This window comes from Lissotriton helveticus, chromosome 2_1 (assembly GCF_964261635.1).
Source record: "Lissotriton helveticus chromosome 2_1, aLisHel1.1, whole genome shotgun sequence".
NCBI classification, from domain to species: domain Eukaryota; kingdom Metazoa; phylum Chordata; class Amphibia; order Caudata; family Salamandridae; genus Lissotriton; species Lissotriton helveticus.
Window position 1 is genome coordinate 613,876,140 of NC_136059.1, and position 19,482 is coordinate 613,895,621.

The 19,482-nt window shown below is 43.5% G+C and overlaps 1 protein-coding gene across 1 annotated transcript in view; it reads left to right on the forward strand.

The window, feature by feature from the left end:
- LOC144819448 (V-type proton ATPase subunit S1-like protein) overlaps positions 1-19,482 on the forward strand; it is a 183,119-nt gene that overhangs the window by 72,157 nt on the left and 91,480 nt on the right. The window contains exon 4 of the mRNA XM_078677334.1: positions 18,516-18,757. Coding sequence (XP_078533460.1) covers positions 18,516-18,757 — 242 coding nt within the window. The remainder of the gene's footprint in view (positions 1-18,515; positions 18,758-19,482) is intronic.

Here is a 19,482-nt window from a genome sequence, read left to right on the forward strand (position 1 = left end):
ATGACTCCCGCGGGAATCCTGATTCAGCCACAAATCGGAGTTCGCACTTTAATAGGGATCAGGAATTTTGATATAATTACCGCCCCCCTGAGTTTTTCCACATGTTTTTTTGACAGGTTAGTTAAGCATAATTTGTGTGCGGGAAACCACATCATTCTGAGTTTTTGCACCTAGGAACAGTGAGAAACATGTACTATTAAAGCGTTTTTCCCCATTCTGAGTCGTGGATCATAGAATGATGATGTAATGCTATATCTGGTGGATATTTCACCCTGCTGTATAGTATTTACTTGGTGTGAGATTACTGCACTAAAAGACAGCTGGACTCATAGTGTTAGTAGTAGTTAATGTGATCAGTTGAGATATATCAAGAGTCACAAAAAAAGGATCAACAAGAATAGGCTTGCGTAAGTAGCCACGTTTTTAAACCCTTTCTAGAGTATTGAAATTTAGTTTCCGCGCATAAATAAGCAGGAATATGATCAATTGTTTTGGTGCTATTACAGAAAAGCTTCGTCCTCCAAGATTATGTTTAAGCAATGTAGGCACGACTATGTAGGTGTCCGAGGAGACGCGTAGGAGACGTGCAGGTAAATACTGATGCCCCGGTTACTTACCGGTAATCTTCATTACTCTGAGTATAGTCTTCCTCGCCACATGAATAACTAAGTGAGCTTCAGCTCCACACCAGAACCCTCCAAAGCAAAAGTTAGCCTCCCATGCCTCCCATCCCTTCCCAACATGGCCGACCCCTATCACCCGTGACCTCTATAAGAGGAGGGCCGGTCCAACCCTTCAGACTGAAAATACCAAGCAGAAACTTGAAGCCGATAGCCAAACAGGGAGGGAAGGATGGGAACTCATGTGGGGAGGAAGACTATACTCGGAGTAATGAAGATTACAGGTAAGTAACCGGGGCATTACCTCCTCGTAAGTCTTCCTCGCCACATGAATAACGAAGTGAGCACATACCAAAGCCAATCGTCTTCATGGAAACTCACAAGAGACCAAAGGCCCAGAAGGGGATGTCAGCGAAGCAAGCAAACCCAAAAGACCAGACGAGCAGAAGGATCACCCAAGAGAGAGGCAACCACGAGCAGGACGCACCAGCCCGGGACAGAGAGACACCGGGAGGGCCGAAAACCCAAACGCCTGAGACACTTAGGGCTGCCAGAAATCCGCCTGAATAAAAGACCGAAGGAGGACAGAGAAGGCACGGAACCAGATCACACAGAGCCAGAGCCACAACAGGCCCCAGAACAGAAAGCAGCAAGCCGGCCCAAACACACCAAGACCGCCCAAGTGACAGCCAAAAGCGAGAGCGGAGCAAAAGCCCTGACAGCGGAACAGAAGAAACAGAGGGCATCCCCCCACAGCGTCCCAACAAAAAGCCACAGCAAAAAAGAGACGCAGTCCAACTGTAAGACAGCAACATTGCACGGCGGACCACCAACCGTGAGAGAGCCGAAACCACCAGAGGACTGGAGCAGCGGAAGCAGACGCAATCAAAACAGACAGGCAGGAGCCGCAAGAACAGAAAGACGTGCAGAAGGAACCTAGCACGCCAAGTGAACAACCAAAAAAACGAAGGGCACCACAATCCCACCTGCAAGGAATAAACAGGCGGGACATGGACCCCAGTTGCACCAAGGACCCCCCGGAAGGGAGCAAAGCACCAAGGAGAGAACCCAGGCAGGCACAAGGCAAAACAGACCCAGGAAGACACAGGAAACAACTCCCAAGCCCCGGCCATCAAGGGAACCCAATCGACCAACAGCAAAAAGTGGAAGGCCCACAAGGCCGTCCACAGAGCCCGAAGAGCGGAAGGGACCAGGTCCAAGGCCAAGCAACCAAAAAGGAAGTGAACGGCCACCATGCAGCAGAGCGCACAGCAAACCAGGCAGGGAGGGGAACGCAGCATGAAGGAGCGAGACTGCCCAGCACAGGGACCAAGCAAATCATCCCAATAACGTTCCACAAGAAGGAAGCGAGCCACCGAAACAAGCACCCAGGCGGCCACGCAGCCAATCAACAACCAGGCCCGAACCATTACCATCCAAGGAAAGCTGCGAGAGAAAGACTGCAGCAACTGGTGTCTGAAACCCCACCAGGAAATATAACGAACACTCACCCAGAGGACGAACTGGCACAGCGCAATGAGACGGCAGAGACGAAAAATTGACAGGCAGCAGAAGAGCAGAGATCACCAAACACACAGCCATAAACCACGTTCAGTGTCGTATCGTGAGTGAGAACGGAACGCGCATGCGTCCTTGCAAGACACCGCAAACAAACCATATGCCCAGAAAGTGACCACAACACACCCTGACATGGACATGTGCCACTCAATGTACATAAACAATGTACAGGCTGCACGCCCCTGGACTGAGGAACGGGCGAACACAAAGCCCTATTAGGACCGGGAACGTCAGAGGCAAAGGCAGCAGCGCGCGGCTCCTGGGAGTGCACGCGCGTCCAGCCCGGCCCAGGGGGGCTTCATGGACCCAAACCGAGCCCGCAGAGACCGTGCCCAGCAGACGAACAATCGAGGCAAGGCCCAACGAAACCGGGGTTCACCAGGAGCTGAAACGGGCAACAGAAGCAATACCAAACCATCTCACCAAGACACGCAAGGGAAACAGAGCCCCGCAGCAGCCAGCTCCGGCCCCTATGGAAGCAGCATTGAGTGCCGGTAAGTAAGCAGGAGCGGAACCAGCAATACAGGCAGTGCGGCTTCTGGGTCAGGAAAGGCAAAGCCATGCTGCAAGGGAGGGACTTAGCATGCTGGGGAAGCCTCGGGCGTGCGACAAGCCACAGTAATAGAGTAGACAGAGTCCGCCCATCAGCACCTCACCCGGGATAGTGCAGGCCTCAGTGAGGCCCCATGGGGCCCACGAAAAACAAAACAACATAACGGAGGCACGCCCGGGGTCTGTAGAACAGACCGCCGGGTGCCCCCACCACACACCCAAGCCCCCAAGCTGATCCAGCAACGATCACCATGCACAACAGGGAAACACGGAGTAAAACCAGGGGGGGTGGGCCGGGAAAGAGAAAAACTATCAAATACTCCGCCCTCACGGACAAGGGGACAGGGCAACTGCAGTCAAAGCCCCAGATACCCTCGCCCGGCCTCCTGTAAACCCTTGGCTTGCTAAAGCAGAGCCTAACCGTCCCAGACCTGATACCGGGGGAAGGAAGGAGGATGGTCCCAGAGTCCTAGGGCCCGCTAGAGCAGGGCCACCAACCAGAGACCCCAGTTCCAGCTACAGCTGGAACCACTAACCTGAAACACGCTCTGGATAATCTGCAGCGCAGACCAAAAAAAACAGGCTGAAGGGTTGGACCGGCCCTCCTCTTATAGAGGTCAGGGGTGATAGGGGTCGGCCATGTTGGAAAGGGATGGGAGGCTAACTTTTGCTTTGGAGGGTTCTGGTGTGGAGCTGAAGCTCACTTCATTATTCATGTGGCGAGGAAGACTTTTCAAGGAGGTAATGACATGTTTCGCTACAAAATTAGGTGGATTGCATACCATGTAAATCCTTGAGAACCAGGCAACAAGTTTAAAACGTAATCCTTTGTTTTACTTGCAGCCAGTGCAGTTGTTTATAAGTGACGCAACATGATTTCTTAGAAGCTTTCAAGATGAGTCTTGCTGTTAAATTTTGTACCAATTGTAATAATCTGTGCCGGTCATTCTTGGGAATTCTTAAATAGGGGGCCTTCTTATAATCAATCAGGAGCAAATAATAGCTCCCATTATTGTTTTAACTTCCGCCATAGAAAAATAAGATCGTAACTTTCTGGTCATCCTTGGAGACCATGGGGTCTATTTGGGGCTTCACAGAGAGGTGGCTATCAATCATTACACCTAGGCTCTTGGCAATGGGAAGCGGGCTGGGAACAAGGGGTACAGAGATATGTATTGTTGTTCATTATCACTCGTTCTGTTTTATCTGCATTCAATATTAAGGGAAGATTTTTGATTCATCCGTGGATGAAACGTATAGTATTTTGGAAATCCTGTTGAGAAGTGGCATTTCCTTCCAGACAGAGCACTATCAGCACAAATATATAGTCAACAGTCTCGCGTAGCGCATTGTCATTCAGTCAGTAATCAGTTGTCTTATTAAGGGTCTAACATAAACATTAAACACGAGGGGGCAACACAGATCCTTGAGGGACTCCCCAATTTACCTGCACAATTCCTTCTAAAAATTGAGATAATTGGACTGCATGTGCCTGATCCTTTAGATAAGATTTCACCCAGGTAAGGAGAGGGCCGTTTATACCTGCTGCCTGGACACGGGCCTACAGTATTTTGTGATCCACTCTAACAAAGGCAGCGGATAAATCCAATAGGAAAAGTGTAGGCAGTAGGCCCATGTCCAAGTCAGCTCTTAAATCATCCACAGCAGTGGTTGCTGTATTGTGAACTGTCCCAGGTCCGGACTGACTACTGGGCGTTTTGGAATGCTGCTGAGTTGGGGGCTGATTTCACTGCGGTGGGGGCTGATTTTGTTGATTGAGACCTGCGTATGCTTCGAAATAATTGAATCAAAACGAATTTTGTTCAGCACATGCAGGTCGACATTAACGAAATCAGCCCCCAGCTCAGCAGCATTTCAAAACGCCCGGTCGCCAGTCCGGCCCTGGACTGTCCGAAAGTCAGCTTGTAAAGGATCCAAGTAATTACATGCTAATTTCACGCACCACATGTGCTTCCAATAATTTTGCACTATATGGCAACAGAAACACCGGAAATAATGTATCAAAAGAAGAGGTCATCGCCTGTTTTTGTTTTAAAGGACAATTACAATGTCTCTTTTTTTCTAGACTTTCAGTACTTTGCCTTGTAGACATAATGTATTAAGAATCGATAGCAAAAGTTGAATAATTATTGGAGATATAATTATCATAACTTCCGTACGGGAGGATCAAGAGGTGGCCGTGACTTAACATTTGTTATTTCGTTTTTTAGTGACTCTCTATCCAACAGTCTGAAGTCTGATAACCCAATTTGATACTTTTCATTATTGACAGCGTTGATTATAATTTTTGGTTCTTTTGTAATACTTTCTTTAATTTTGTTGATAAAAAAGATTCAGTTCATTCGAAAATTCTTGTGAGGGAGCTTGTTTTGATGTCACCCTGACTACAGAGGAGAGTTCATACATGATTTTAAAAATTTCATTTTGAGTACTATGTGCTTCGCAAACCTTTTTGGAGTAGTATGCTCTTTTTATTTTTAAAAATAGACTTTTATTATCCACCATGCCTTGTTTGAATTTAATCTTGCTGGTTTCCTCTGATTTAGCATTGATGCTCAAGTCATCATAATTTTAATTTGGCCTATACTAGTACCTGTGTAAACCATTGGGCGGTGAGGCTATTTTAATTACTCGTCTTCTCGACTTGGGGGCATGATGGTTACATGCCTCATTAATCCAAGAAGTAAACTTTTTCTTTGGTTTATCTAATGATACACTCAGTCTAGGTTGATATTTTTTTAATGTCATTAGCAGACTTTAGGGATTACTCTTCTGCTATTTGCAGGGTGGTTTAAATTTGAATTGACTATTTTGAAAAAATTTCAGTATGGGAATGTTAGAGGCTGGCCTGGTATATGATGTCCACTAATGTAAGTAGGCACCCTGCACCAGTCCAGACAACCCTTATGGTGATTTAAGAGGTATTGGACAACCTTAGAAAACTCTCTAAGTGGTAGCTGTGGAGAGCAGCCTTCAGGCTTAGTCCAGAAGGACTGTAAGGCAGCTTGTTTTACCAGACTGCAATCTTTTATGTAAAGATTAAGTGGAAAGAACCACACAAGGTATTTATAAAGAAATATGTATTTATTATATAATACTCTCTAACATATACACATATCTCCTACCCGGCGATATGCACAATACACACAATACACGCAATACTTTGCATTGAAATGAGGTAAATAGCACAAAATACACAGTGGATCCCAGGGTGGGGGGGGACCTAACCATATTCTAAGAATGTGGTATAAGAACCACGACTCGGGTCAAGACAGTGTCGAGAGGACGTAGAAGTGCTGGGGACCCAAGGTGAGAAGATAGGGACCCCACAGAGAGAGTGTGCAGTGCGTACAAAATAATGTGTAAATTGCGTTGGAATTTTACAGATTAAGGACCCTTCCCAGTGGACCCTGAAAAAACCCTGTGGAAGACTGAAGGTTGGAGTGCCACCCCACTCGTGGATACCCTAGTACCCATATTACCCACACTAGGGAAGCCAGGTGCATAGGTGTGAAGTGGTGTCGGAAACCGTACTCGAACCCAATGGATGATTTCAGGAAAGTGCCGCTGCTGGAGAAGGAGAAAGTGTCGGTGGAATCCGAATGCAGATTTCGGATGGGGTGTACGTGCAAGCAGAGGGGACAGAGTCTATATCACTCAGGAGTGACCAGGAGATCTGGAAGAAGAATGCCCACCGATGTCAGTGTTGCAGGAGAGTTGACGGTGAGCTTGACTCTGCAGCTGTGAGGACCAGGTGATGCTGAGGTAGACCAGGAGCTGTGCACGCACTGTCCCACGTCGGATGCCAAGAGTTGAGGGGTCGGTGTCCGGCGGGAGCACCAACAAGCCTTGGGAACTGCAAACAACACAGAAGTTGAAGAAGGTGCAATGTCGGAACCAGCAAGATCCAGGGGACTGACCACAAGCATGGGAGTCAGACCCCAAGCAATCAGAGGAGTCAAAAAGAATCAAAGGTGACCCTCAATAGGACCCACAGGCTGGAGGCACTGGAGTAGCAAGAAGACCACAAGCAGCTCACCAAAAGATGCAGGTCACGGTGCAAACAATGTAGTGTGGATGAAGACTTTGGTCACTGGAGATGCTTGAGGTTGGGGCTTCTTGGAGCCTAAAGATCTTGGTGGAAGGAAGTCAAGAAGCCTTTGCAATTGCAAGTCGACGAGGTGCACAGGGGTTCAGTTCCTGCGACGCCCTCGAGGGCTACTGGCCTCAAACTTAGTGAGAGGGCAGGGCAGACCTCGAGAGCTGTTGAGAACCAGGGCTCTGTTAATAACAGCATATCTAGTTTGACTGAGATCAATACATCGAAAATGTGACTATGTTTTTATTAGTGATTGCATGTTTAAGTGGTCTAGCTTGAGACTTTCATACATCTTTTAATTTCCTTGATTAATGGAAGACATTATGATTTCTTCTATGTCTTCTATTTGTTGTTTAGGGATACCATATTTCAGAAGAATACATTTAGCATGAGAGGTCAGGGGGGTGCTTATATGATTTAATGGTTTAAGTTCCTCCTGTGAATACCTTCTGAATACAGAATATTGGCTGCTTTTGGTCCTGGTCGGGCACAGACACCTACAGATGGATTGCCTTTGGTGCACTGCTCGAGCCCTTGCTGTGTAAGTTTGCTGTGCAAACATGCAGCCAGCTTGTTTAAATGGCCCCTGGCACATCCAGACACTGACCCTCTAAGATGGGGCTGAAGAGTCGACCAGGAAGTGGTTGAGCTCCTGCCCAACAAGGAATAAAGCAAATTAAGAAGATCTCGCTTTGTAGACTTTAACTAATTTAAATTTAAAATGCAAGGTGCAAGCCACAAACAATCTTGGTCAGTCCCCCAATAAGTTTCCAAAACCCACTTAAAGTCGTGCACAGAAATGCCTCATGGCATCATTTCCACTCTGTTTCTGAACAGGAAGTTTTCAACATCCTATCCAAACTCAAACTATCCTCCCACACTAAAGACCCTCTCCCTTCCACTCTCGTCCAAGATCTCAAACACATCATTGTCCCCTACTGGACCAACATCATGAATGCCTCCCTCTTAACAGGGAATGTGCCCACCTCCCTTCAACTTGGACAAATCGCTCCCATTCCCCAAAATCCCAAGGCTGACCCTAACAATCGCCGCCCTATCTCCAACCTCCCCCTCCTCTCTAAAGCCCTCGAAAAGTGCTCCCTACTTCAACTGGATGAACACATTAACATATTCAACCTCCTTGACCCCCTGCAATATGGCTTCCGCAAAGGTTGTAGCACTAAAAATGCACTGCTCAACATAGTCGATGACATACACCTTGCCCTGGACAAGGGTGAGACCTACCTACTCATCCTTCTTGTCCTCACCACTGCATTTGACCCAGTTTACCACCCTACTTTACTCAATACACTCAAAGATCGCTTTGGCCTTAATGGCACTGTCCTTAACTGGTTCATCTCCTACTTCCAACATAGAACCCAACAAATTAAAATTCAAAATTGCCTCTCTAGCCCAACATCTGTCTCCCTAGGAGTCCCGCAAGGATCCATCCTCTCTCCTGCCCTTTTCAACCTCTTTATGGAACACCTTAGCCTGATACTTAAACAAGCCAGAATAAATTATCACCTATACGCTAATGACACCCAACTACTATAAAATAAAATCCCATTCCGATATCCTGCACCTCAACACAGCACTAACCAAGATCCAAACTTGGTTCCACAACAACCATCTTAAACTCAACCCTAATAAAACTGACATCATCCTCTTCTCGCCCAAAAACAACCCTCTCCCCATTCAAACATGGATCGCTGCCCTAAACTGCCCTCTCTCCCTCGCCAAATCTGTTAAATCACTCGGCATCACCATCAACAATAATCTTACACTAAACTCCCATGTTAAGAATTCAGCAAAAAGTGCACTTTTCACACTCGGGCATCTCAAAAAAATCAAACCCTTTATTCCAGCCGAAGACTTCAAAGTTATTACCCAATCACTTGTCCTATCCAAAATCGACTACGGAAATGCCCTTCTCTCTGGTACTCCCAAAATCCACCTTGCCCCCATCAAATCCATCCTCAACCTTGCAGCCAGACTTACAACAAACTGTAAATGTGTTGACCTCATCTCATCTGCCCTCAAGGCCCTCAAATGGCTCCCCATCGAAGGTAGATCCTCCTATAAAATTGCCTGTATTAAACACAAAGCCCTCTATCAGAAGACTCCAACCTACATATCAACTAAACTCAAAAAAGCTGGCAGCGCCCATACGCTGAGAAGCACCAACACTCTTCTTCACATACCCCCTCTACTCAAAAAAAGCTCCTCACAATCCCGCTTCTTCTCTGGCAAGGCCGCTACCATCTGGAACCCCCCCCCCCCAAAGACCTTCGATGCAACCCCTCCTATGCCAACTTCAAAAGAAACCTTAAAATACAGTTCCTCACTAAATATTGGGGAAATTAACTCCCTGTTCTCCTTTGTGACATTTTTCCCTTCTTCTGCCTTAAGCAACCCCGCCTACCCCGCACACCCACTCACCCCCTCCTCACACCCTCCTCGCACCCTTCCTCCTCAGTATATTCCCCCACACCCTGCGATGTCCCCCGAGTCCTCCTTTGTATACTGGAAAATAGCTATCTATAACGACATTCTTGTTCTTTCAATTGATGTTTTGTATATCTTATATGCACTCCTCTCATTATGTACTCTAACTGGTTCCTTTTTATTTTTGCCTGATCAATTGTAGAATTTGTTTTGTGCATTGCTAATGCTGTTTTCTTGTTTATTACCATTGCTGATGTAAAGCGCTCTGATACCCTTGGGTGGAGCTAGCGCTATATAAACCCTTCAAAATAAAATAAAATGAGCCGTTTAAAAATGAAGATACATTCAAAATGCAATTTGCTAAAATCTATGTTAAAGATAATCAAGTTTTACTAACAGCAAGTCAGGCAATATTACTCTGAGAATTGTGCTCTGCATCTGCATTAACACACACATTCAAATAGCAGGATCAAACGGGCAGCTAGTTTGTTTAAATAGGCCCTTTGGCACGTCTAGAACATTGACCTTCTAAGATGGCACTGAAAGAGTCGACCAGGAAGAAGTTGTGCGCCTTTTTTCCACAAGGAACAAAATAAACAAACCTACTTAAGAAGACCTCACTTTGTGAACTTTAACTAATCCTGCTTAAAAGTGCAAGGTGCAAGCCACAAACAATCTTGATGATTCCCCTAATAAGTATTCAAGACATGTTAAAAATTTCACACAGAAAGTGATTGAATTTGCCAGGTTAAAAATGAAGATAAATTCTTCACTTCTGCCTGGATAATTCAAGCAGAGTTGTCCCTTCCACCTCGGAGTATGATTCGCTATTGCTGTTAGCTCACTAAGGGGGGACAGTTTGGACTTGCTCCAGTTATTTGAAATGCTTGATATTTCTACAACACTTGCTACCTCCCTTAAAAACACCAGTGTTGTCCCTGCAGAGTTTTGCAGGTAGATTATTGTCACCATGCATGGTGATGGTGTGTGTATTGAACCCACTATTAAGTCCTCCTCATGTAGCATAATCTGCAAATGGGAACCCACTGGTTCCAATGCTAGCACAAACAACATAGGTGATAACGGTAATGTTGTTTAGGTCCCCTTCCACCGGCCCAACACCACAATGCATGATTTTATCTTCGCTGTTGATTTATGTTAGACCTGGCATCCTTGGCGTCATTTCCCACTGACTTTTTGCCTTCAGACATCCTATTTTTGCTGACTTCATTTTTGCTGGCCTAGCACTTTACCAATATTAAACAATGCTTGCCATTCCAACCTGGATTAATAAGCCTTTTGCCAGGCCCAAACCTTCCTTTTTCATACATGTAAGTCACCCCTATGTTAGGCTTTTGGCAGGCCCAATGCAGTGGTGGCAGCCAGGTATGGAGGTTGGGGGTGGGGGGTGGGCAAGCTGCTGCTGGTTTATCATAGACTGGATATCTTATGGGTATTTACTGCCCTGGCTTCCGAGTGGAGAGGGGGAGGGATGGAAGTAGATGGCAGGAGAAAAACGAAAAAAGAAAAATAAGTCACTTACTTGTCTTGCACATCCTCGTTCCTCCCTGGGTGAGAAGGACTGGACTCACTTAAACTCAGAACCCAGAGTGACTCCAAGGGCTAGTTGACTGGCCTCCTGATCTGAGCCTCAGGGGCATAACAGGCTTCTAACAGCATTGCATCTCTACCTGCACTCTGCCACCTGTACATGTACCTTGCCAAGTGGTGCTCTCCAGTCCTGTAACCTTGGAAGTGGGTCTAAAGTCCTCTGCAAGTGTCCAGCGGAACTGACCCATCTTCTCTGCTGCATGGTTCAACCCAAGCAGATCCAACACATCACTGTTGCTATGTGGATTGGACCCGTCGCAAAGACTTGCATCGCTGCCACAGCCCACACCGCTTTTGAAACCGCCACTGCAGGATGCATTCTCTGCGCAGGCCCTCACATCTCTCTTCGACAGCAGTCTTAACGCCGAACTTCGCATCGCAGCCTCGTTGCTCTTCGGGACTGATACATCACCGAGACTGCATGCTGCATCCCCGAGACTGCATGCTGCATTCCCGACTCTGGACTTTGCATCGCAAACTCTCATTGAGGGGATCCCCAATGCAACAGAACCTTGCACCGCAGCTTCACCACATCTCACAACTGATGCATCAGCTCGGCTGTTTGACGCATCTTCGACACAGCTCCATTTTTCTAAGCTGGTTTGGAACCTTTTTTGTGTGGTGGTTTCACTGGTTTACTTTTTGAAGTGTTACATAAATACTTTACATATTGTGCCTAATTTAAGCCTGACTGCTCTGTGCCAAGCTACCAGAGGGTTGAGCACAGGTTAATTTGGGGGTTGATTGTGCCTTACCCTGGCTAGAATTGTGGTTGCTTCTTGACCAGGGCTGACACCGAGTCAACCAGTAACCCAATTTCTAACAGTTCTGTATATAAAAATGTAATACGTCCTGTAAAATGGGATCCAAATCCCATGTATTCAAGCACCTCCTGGATGTAATCTAATTCTATGGTGTCAAAAATCTTTTCATCATCCAACTCCACCCGTGAGTGGTGTTCTTCTGATGTGTCTAGACTGTTCATAATGTGTGTGAGGCTCTTAAGAGTGTGCATGGTGTTCCGTAGAGCACAAACCCAAGTGTAAATATTGTGTCTCCACCAACACCTCCAATAATTTTCTTATAATTGTTGCAGCATACTTTTGATACATGTCAGCCGTAAAATGTTCATTTCCTGGGGTTTTGCTGTTGCCATTAATGCCTATTTAGTTAAAGGCGTCTCTGGTTATTCTGACTGATCATCTGTGAACTGGGTAGTCTAATTTCCCCCAGATTGTATTTTATTTGCTCTGTGGTTGCAGTTCTTAGCTGCTTGTACAATTCATCTAAGTGCTCATAACATACTCCGTTTACACCTTCCTGTGTGCTGATACTTTGATTGTTGCTGAGCCCCCAGACCATACTGCATGGCCGCTCTCTTTTTAGGAGACCCGGCTGAAGTCTGCCATACTTATCCTTTGCTCTGTTAAGTCTTTGCCTTTACTCCTCACTAGTGAATTTATCCCACAAATCCCAAGTGTCTTCTAGCTTCCTTTCTTTCTCTCCCAGATCTGTTGTTTTCTAAGGGTGCTCCATTACTCATTTACCAGGTTTCTAGTGTACACTCTAACAAGGCAAGTTATTTTTCCATTTGCAGCTTAGTCCCCCATATTTTGATGATATACCCATCAAATTGAAAGCTTCCCATTCTACTGCGCAGGTCTCTTTGTGTCCCAATTAGCTTACAAGTATCTGTAAATGGCATCCTTTTAGAGAAGAACCATAAGGCTACCATCGGTAACCGAGATAAGACATTTAAGAGCTTTGCCTAAGTCCTACTTTTAATTTAATGGTCCCACTCTTCACAACACTAGTCAGGACAGGGTTTAACCATCTAAAGCTACATTACATTCTTGATAGTCTCACTCAGGGACTCATTCTGAGTCCCTCAGTATAATGGGGTGGCAGTAACACACCCAGTATCTCCAGTACCGAGTGCTTTCATTTCTGGGTGTATAAGCATATAATTCTGAGTTTTCCAGTTCAGAATGAAGCATTATATTTGGAACCAGAGACTTACAAACGAATAGCTACATATTTTGCGTAATAAGCAGTTTTCCAATTAAAATGTTGTCAGATGAGTGGAGTGTCCTGCAAAACTCCCATTTTAGCCTGCCTAGTTAGTCCCAAATGACTTAAACTGGAACCGTCAAAGTTCTAATGATGGTGGTGATGCTCCTATCACATCTTTGGCTAGACCAAAAGACTCCTACTGGATCTTCCCTGAATTGAGGCAATTTGCCTTCTTTTACATCAGTGATGCCAAGCGCATATTACAACAGCACTATACTATTGAATTAGGCACTGTTGGCATGCCAAATGAGTATTACCATACCAATTATTTGTGTGGCATATCAAAGGTGAAAAAAAACCTTTACTGAGAAGCCTTATTGTCTTCCTATGGACAGTCAATAATTAAACAAGGTAAGGTGTTCAAGATGAACTCTTTTATGAGCAACAGAAAAAACACTAACGTCCACTATTTGCTGTGGTTCGGTTTCAAAACGTGATGGATAACCCAGCCAGCCAGTGTTTGATGCAGACTCACACAACAAGCCAATGGCTGCAGACGGCTGACCCAAAATCCATTTATGTATCTATATGTTGTATGTTGTGTCTTTGTGTGTGTGCATGCGTGTGTATGTGCCGTGACATTTGGTATTGTCAGGCTGCTCAAGCTATCTGTTGTGAGGTCTCAAAAAACACAAATTAAAGAGTATGTGCTAGGTGAATGACATCCTCTATGCTCATTTCCAAAGGCTACTTGGGGAGGTACACTTCATGTGCTCACCCCCACAGTTTGGGTACATGGGGACGGTGTAGTGAGAACCTTGTATTAGCAATGTAGATAATGGACTTGCAAAAGGGAGTACCTAACTTTTATTGGGCTACACCCACCTGCAAATGAGGGAACAACATTACATTGTTTCAAATAGGCAAAGAAGTAAGTAAATATAAATGAATGTACAAAAATATATAAAAATAGTACTAATGTATTATTTATTTACAAACTAGGGCGAATTTTCATACAATTGTGTTTTTAACAGCTGGATGCTTTATATACCTCAGATAGGCTCAACAAAATGTTTCGGGCAGCCAGGAAGCAGTGACCTAGATAGGATGAATTAGGGGATTTGTAACACAATATTTTGGTTTTGTGAAGCAGTGACCGAACACTGAGAACAGATTTTTGTGCAGACCTAGATAAGGGTAATGCAAATGATCAAACACTTACCCTCTAATGTCTTGCTAGGCCTTTCTGCCCCTTTCTCCTATAGAAAAGAGAGTTCACAATTATTCATACTTCCGCTGTAGTGGTCCGATCAATTAGAATGAAATTATGGAAACCCTTGATTAGTCCTACCTTTACGGAATGGTGAAGCAAGATGAACATGTGAAGGAGTTTTGCTATCATGCCCTGGTTAACAAATTGCCACGCTGCAGGGAAATATGGGGCATTTTTGGCGTTGAAGGAACCTGTTAAAAAGTACAGCTTTATCACTAAGATGTGCTGTTGCTTTTGGAAGACCTTTTGCACCTTTAGAAGCTAAAGTTTAAGAAAATGGACACTTTAACCATCACTACTGTCACTTTGGGAGTCTGCCGAAGAGTTTAACACCACCATATTTAGTTTAGTAATTCTTGGCCATGGAAAAATGTAGAGTACATTCTAGTTTGTAATTTATGCACTTTATATTGTTATACAGCAGGATATATAACTGCGCTTGCACGGGGAATGGTTCAGATGAATTAGGCACTTTAGTATGCAGTTCCACTTTATAGGATATTATGTGGGTTTATTATTGCACTTTTTTTCCTTTATACTTCATATGTAATGTTTTAATGTGCATAGTATTGTGAATTGTGCAATCTTTTTAAAATTGTATTATTGTAAATGATTTCTCTCTTAACTCAGATTGCATAAAATATGTCTAAGCTGTATCCAAGGGATAATAAAAATATTTTAAAAAATGAAATATTTAAAATAGTTAAAAAATAGATAAATATAAATTGATGTAAAACTGTGCAAAAATATATATTTATTATTTCATTATAAAATATTTTATCTATAATTAAATAATACGTGTACTATTTGTCTATGGTTTGCATCAATTTATATATGTATTTTTAACCTATTTTAATTAATTTTATTTAATTTAACATTATTTAGTATGTGTTTTATTTTAAGTCCATACCTCCAATACTTTCTGTGGGAGGTGCTTCAGTACCAGCGGTTGCTCATGTGTAGTGCTGGATTTATTACAAAAGTGTATGTTACTACAAAAGTGCCGTTTGTGAAAGCAAGGTAGTAGCTAGAAAATCAAAATACCACAACTTTGAACTAAACCTCTGATGACACCAAGCAAGCGTAGCAAATGAGCATATAGAAGATCTCCTTTGTCTCTTCCATTCAAGCATTCATGCATTTATCCATTCACCTTTTTATCTACCCGCTGATATCCACTATTTTATCTTAACATTCTGTCACCCAATAAATATTTCATCCAGCATCCAATCTATCCCTATTCCAACCATTTATGCACTCTGCCATCAATTGGTCCATCCATCCATCCATCTATCCATCACCTTCCATCCATCCACCATCTACTCATCCATCGGCTCTGCCATCCATCCTTCCATCTATACGCTCTGCTGTCCATCCACTGAGCCATCTATCCATGCATCCATACCCTCTGCCATCCATCTACCCTCTGCCATCCATCCACCCTCTGCCACACATTCATCCAAACTGCCATCCATCCATGCATTTATCCATCCACTCTGCCATGTATTCACTTGTCTTTTCAGCTACTCATCCATCAGCCGTTTTACTCTGCCATCCTTTCACCTGTCCATCCACCTTTTTATCCATCCCTTTACTCTGCAATCCTTTTGCAGATTTTAAGAAGTGACCTTGGGGGAAAGGTGTTGTTACCTTGGCCACATTATCTTCAGGCCTTGGTGAAGGACGGTGTGTGTATTTGCAAAGTCCTTGCTTTGAGTCCACTCTGCCCAGAGAAAGAAAATAGGGAGGATTTGGCTTTAGGGCCAAAGCTGCTGACTTTGGAACTGGGGAACTAGGATCAGGTCTCAGCTTGGCTTAACATCCTGTGATTCTGGGCAAATCATTTAATTTCCCAATGGCTTTGGTAAACATTAATGTGATCTTGTGTAATGTAATTGGTGCTCATGTGGCCCGAATTCACCCTATATAAAACTGCAAAAACAAAGGCCATTTGTTCACATTATGAGTCTGCAAAGTAAAGGGGACCCTTTATGTAAAAGTTTCCATATTATATTTTAAAATGGCTCTCCTGCTTTTGTTTAGTTTAACTATCAGTAAGGCAGTTGTAGAACACATTTTGTAGTGCTTATGCCTTACTTTTACTCTTTAAAATTGTTAGACCTGTCAGCCTTAGGGTGGTCTTCCCCAAGCCTTTTGCCTTCACGCTTCTGTTTTTCTGAATTTGTTTCTGCTGGGTTTAGAACTCTGTGTACTTTACCAGTGCTAATCAGTGCTAAAGTGCTTGTACTCACGCCCTAAAACCTGGTAAAATTGACTTACACCTGACTGGCATATTTAATTTACTTATAAGTCCCTAGTAAAATAGAATACCATCTGCCAAGGGCAGGTAAAATTAAATGCTACTATTGGGTCTGCAGCACTTATTGTGCCACCCACTTAAGTATTCCCTTAAAACGTGCCTCAGGACTGCCATTGCAAACTGCTGGCAACCTTAAACTGCTAATTCGACTTGGCAATATAACTCTTTTGACAAGCCTAGAACTCCCCGTTTTTTATTACATACAATCACCCCTCAGGTAGACATTAGACAACTCATTTGGTAGGGTGCATTGTAATATAAAAGTTGAGCATGTACTTTTAAGTTTTACGTGTCTAGTGAAAAACTCCTAAATTCTTATATCACTCCTGTTGGGCTTACTTCTCCTATGGGGTAACATTGAGCTATCTTTTTACGTTTAATAAATGTAACTTTTTTTTAGGAAGCAAGTAGGAAAGTCATGTTGGGTGTTTGAGAATTTGTAATCTAAAATCCTCTTAAATAGTAAAAGTTGCAATTTAAAAAATGCCACTTTTAGCCCTATTTGGTGCCTCCACCTTGTTCCTGGATCACTTGACTAGCAATTGGACTTTGTATATTCCTCTCAGACAGCCGCACAAGAGAGGGATTTGGTGTGCCTGAATGCGCCATCACTGGCAGGTTGGGGGCGGAGCTGGGCACAGACCCACTTTTAAGTTACAAGTATGCTCTTGACTTCCACACAAAGGACTTAACACTGTTTTTTATCAAAATCCTTAAAATTGCATTGCATATCTCCAGTTCTACTAATTGTACTTTTGACACTTTGGTGTCAAATAATTGATAAAATGTACTGTATTTTTCAAAATTGGTGTTGGATTTTTCTTGTGTTGTGTTTTCACGTTATCGCTGCGTATGTGCTGCATAAATACTTTACACATTGCCTCTAAGTTGTCTGACTGCTTTGTGTGCCAAATTACCTAGGGTTAAGCACAGGTTAATTTAGTGACTTTAGTAGTTCTTGAGCCGGGTTTACACACCAATCAGCTAGCAACCCAAATTCTTACAAAAATGCCTACTGATCAGAGTTAACAATACTGGCTTTTGTGTGATTAGAAAAACCGTCCGGGTGGCAACCCACGCTAGATCAGGTATTGTGGTCCTTAGCCCAGTTTGTTTTGCCTCACACGCCCGCAAAAATGCAGTATTTCTGGTTTTCACCAATTTTTAAGGTGACATAGGCTTTAAAATGTTTCGTTATCAAACATTTCTCTAAAAAATAGTCCAATGAGTCTAACCAAATGGTGTTGCATGAAAGGGCACGATCCGGCATTGTGGGTCACTTTTTTTTAGAGTGCCCAGGCCTAATTGTGATCCCAAACTGACACTGCAAAGTGCACGAATACAAGGCGAACTACACATCTGTACTTAGCGCGCGATGCACTCCAAGAATGGGCTAGTACGCCAGAGGGCATAAGCACTAGGTTATCAGGGAAATCAACATTTGAATGTCACATAATTACGCCATGCATGAATTGCATGGGGATGAACTTCCCCACAATTGCAAAAACAGACCATTGGAAATTATTCCTTTTGTTTTATTAGTAATGCATAAATATTAGCCCTATGGTGATAAACAAAGAAATGTGAACTGTAGCAATAGGTTTGTCGTGATTCTTATGTAAATGTTTTACCAAGGAACTAAAACATGCCCATCTAATAAATAGCTGAGGAAAAAAAGCGTTGACCACCGCAGTTACTCGGTTGCAAACACACATTCTGCTTGAATGTGAGGACCAAGCTGTGTGCAGCCAGCTCATTCTTCCATTTAAGTAATTTTTTTTTTTACATTGCAAGTCTCCTATAAACAAAGAGAACATGAATTTTAGGTTATAAGTTCTTTTTCACGAGACACCATGTAACTTATTATTTACTTACAAAGGTTTACGTATGATTGTGTATCTAAGCTCGTATAAGACAATGAAACAGAAACAAATGTTAATCTCTCAATGTCCAGAAACCGCTTTTTTTTTTCTTAAATAGAGGAAAGACTACAACATCAGTAGAAAAGACAAGGCGGAAAGTGCAGTAAAAGAGGATCCGGGCCACAGGCACAGCACTCCTGTCAATTTCACAGTTGATGGACAGCCCTGCATACTTTTTGAGGCCAGAAGAATAATGATCAAATTCAAAAATCAAACGCAGCTGGATCTCACTGACAAAACGTTTGGAATCCATGCCACCGTGGATGTTGGTGACTCGAACTGCAGTGAAGAGATTGCTGTGTAAGTTATGTTATGTTATGTTAAAAACACTTTTATAGCGCACAGCTGCCCCAGCCAAGGGGCGTCCCGGTGCTTCATAGAAAGTACCCAAACACAACACAGCAATACAAGAACGAAAACGCACAGAACCGAGTACTAAACTGTATGGGGGAACAAAAGCGTTTTGATAGCTCACACTGTGTTGTGTTGATTTGTGGGCGCGTGCCCTTATTTGAAAGGTTTCCACTCGAGGAGAACAGGACGAGTGAGTCTATAAGATATTCATCTATTTAATACATGTAGAAGATGTGGGATAACAAGGCTAATAGAAAGGCAGGATCTGTTATACCATCACAATATGATTAGAAATGACCCCTGACACAGCTGTCAAAATCGTTAACATTTCAGAAGGTTTGAAGGCTTTATATTATAGGAGATTATTTTATTTGTACCTTAGTAGAAAACCACCATGGGCAACGACTTTCTGAGCGCCAAAACCACAACTTCATACACTAGCCAGATGTTATTAATATTAGTATACAGAAGTCATATATACTAAGAAGCTGTCCCACTCTATTGTTAAAGAGGACAATAAATTAAATTGTCATCTAGTCTTCTGAATTGTCATGCTTTTTGAACACTAATATTAAATCTATGCAGCTATGGCCTCAAAAAGTGCCAAAATATGTTGTGCCTGTGGTTAGACATCAGCAGAGGAATTGTGCATTGGGCCAAAGGGTGGTGCA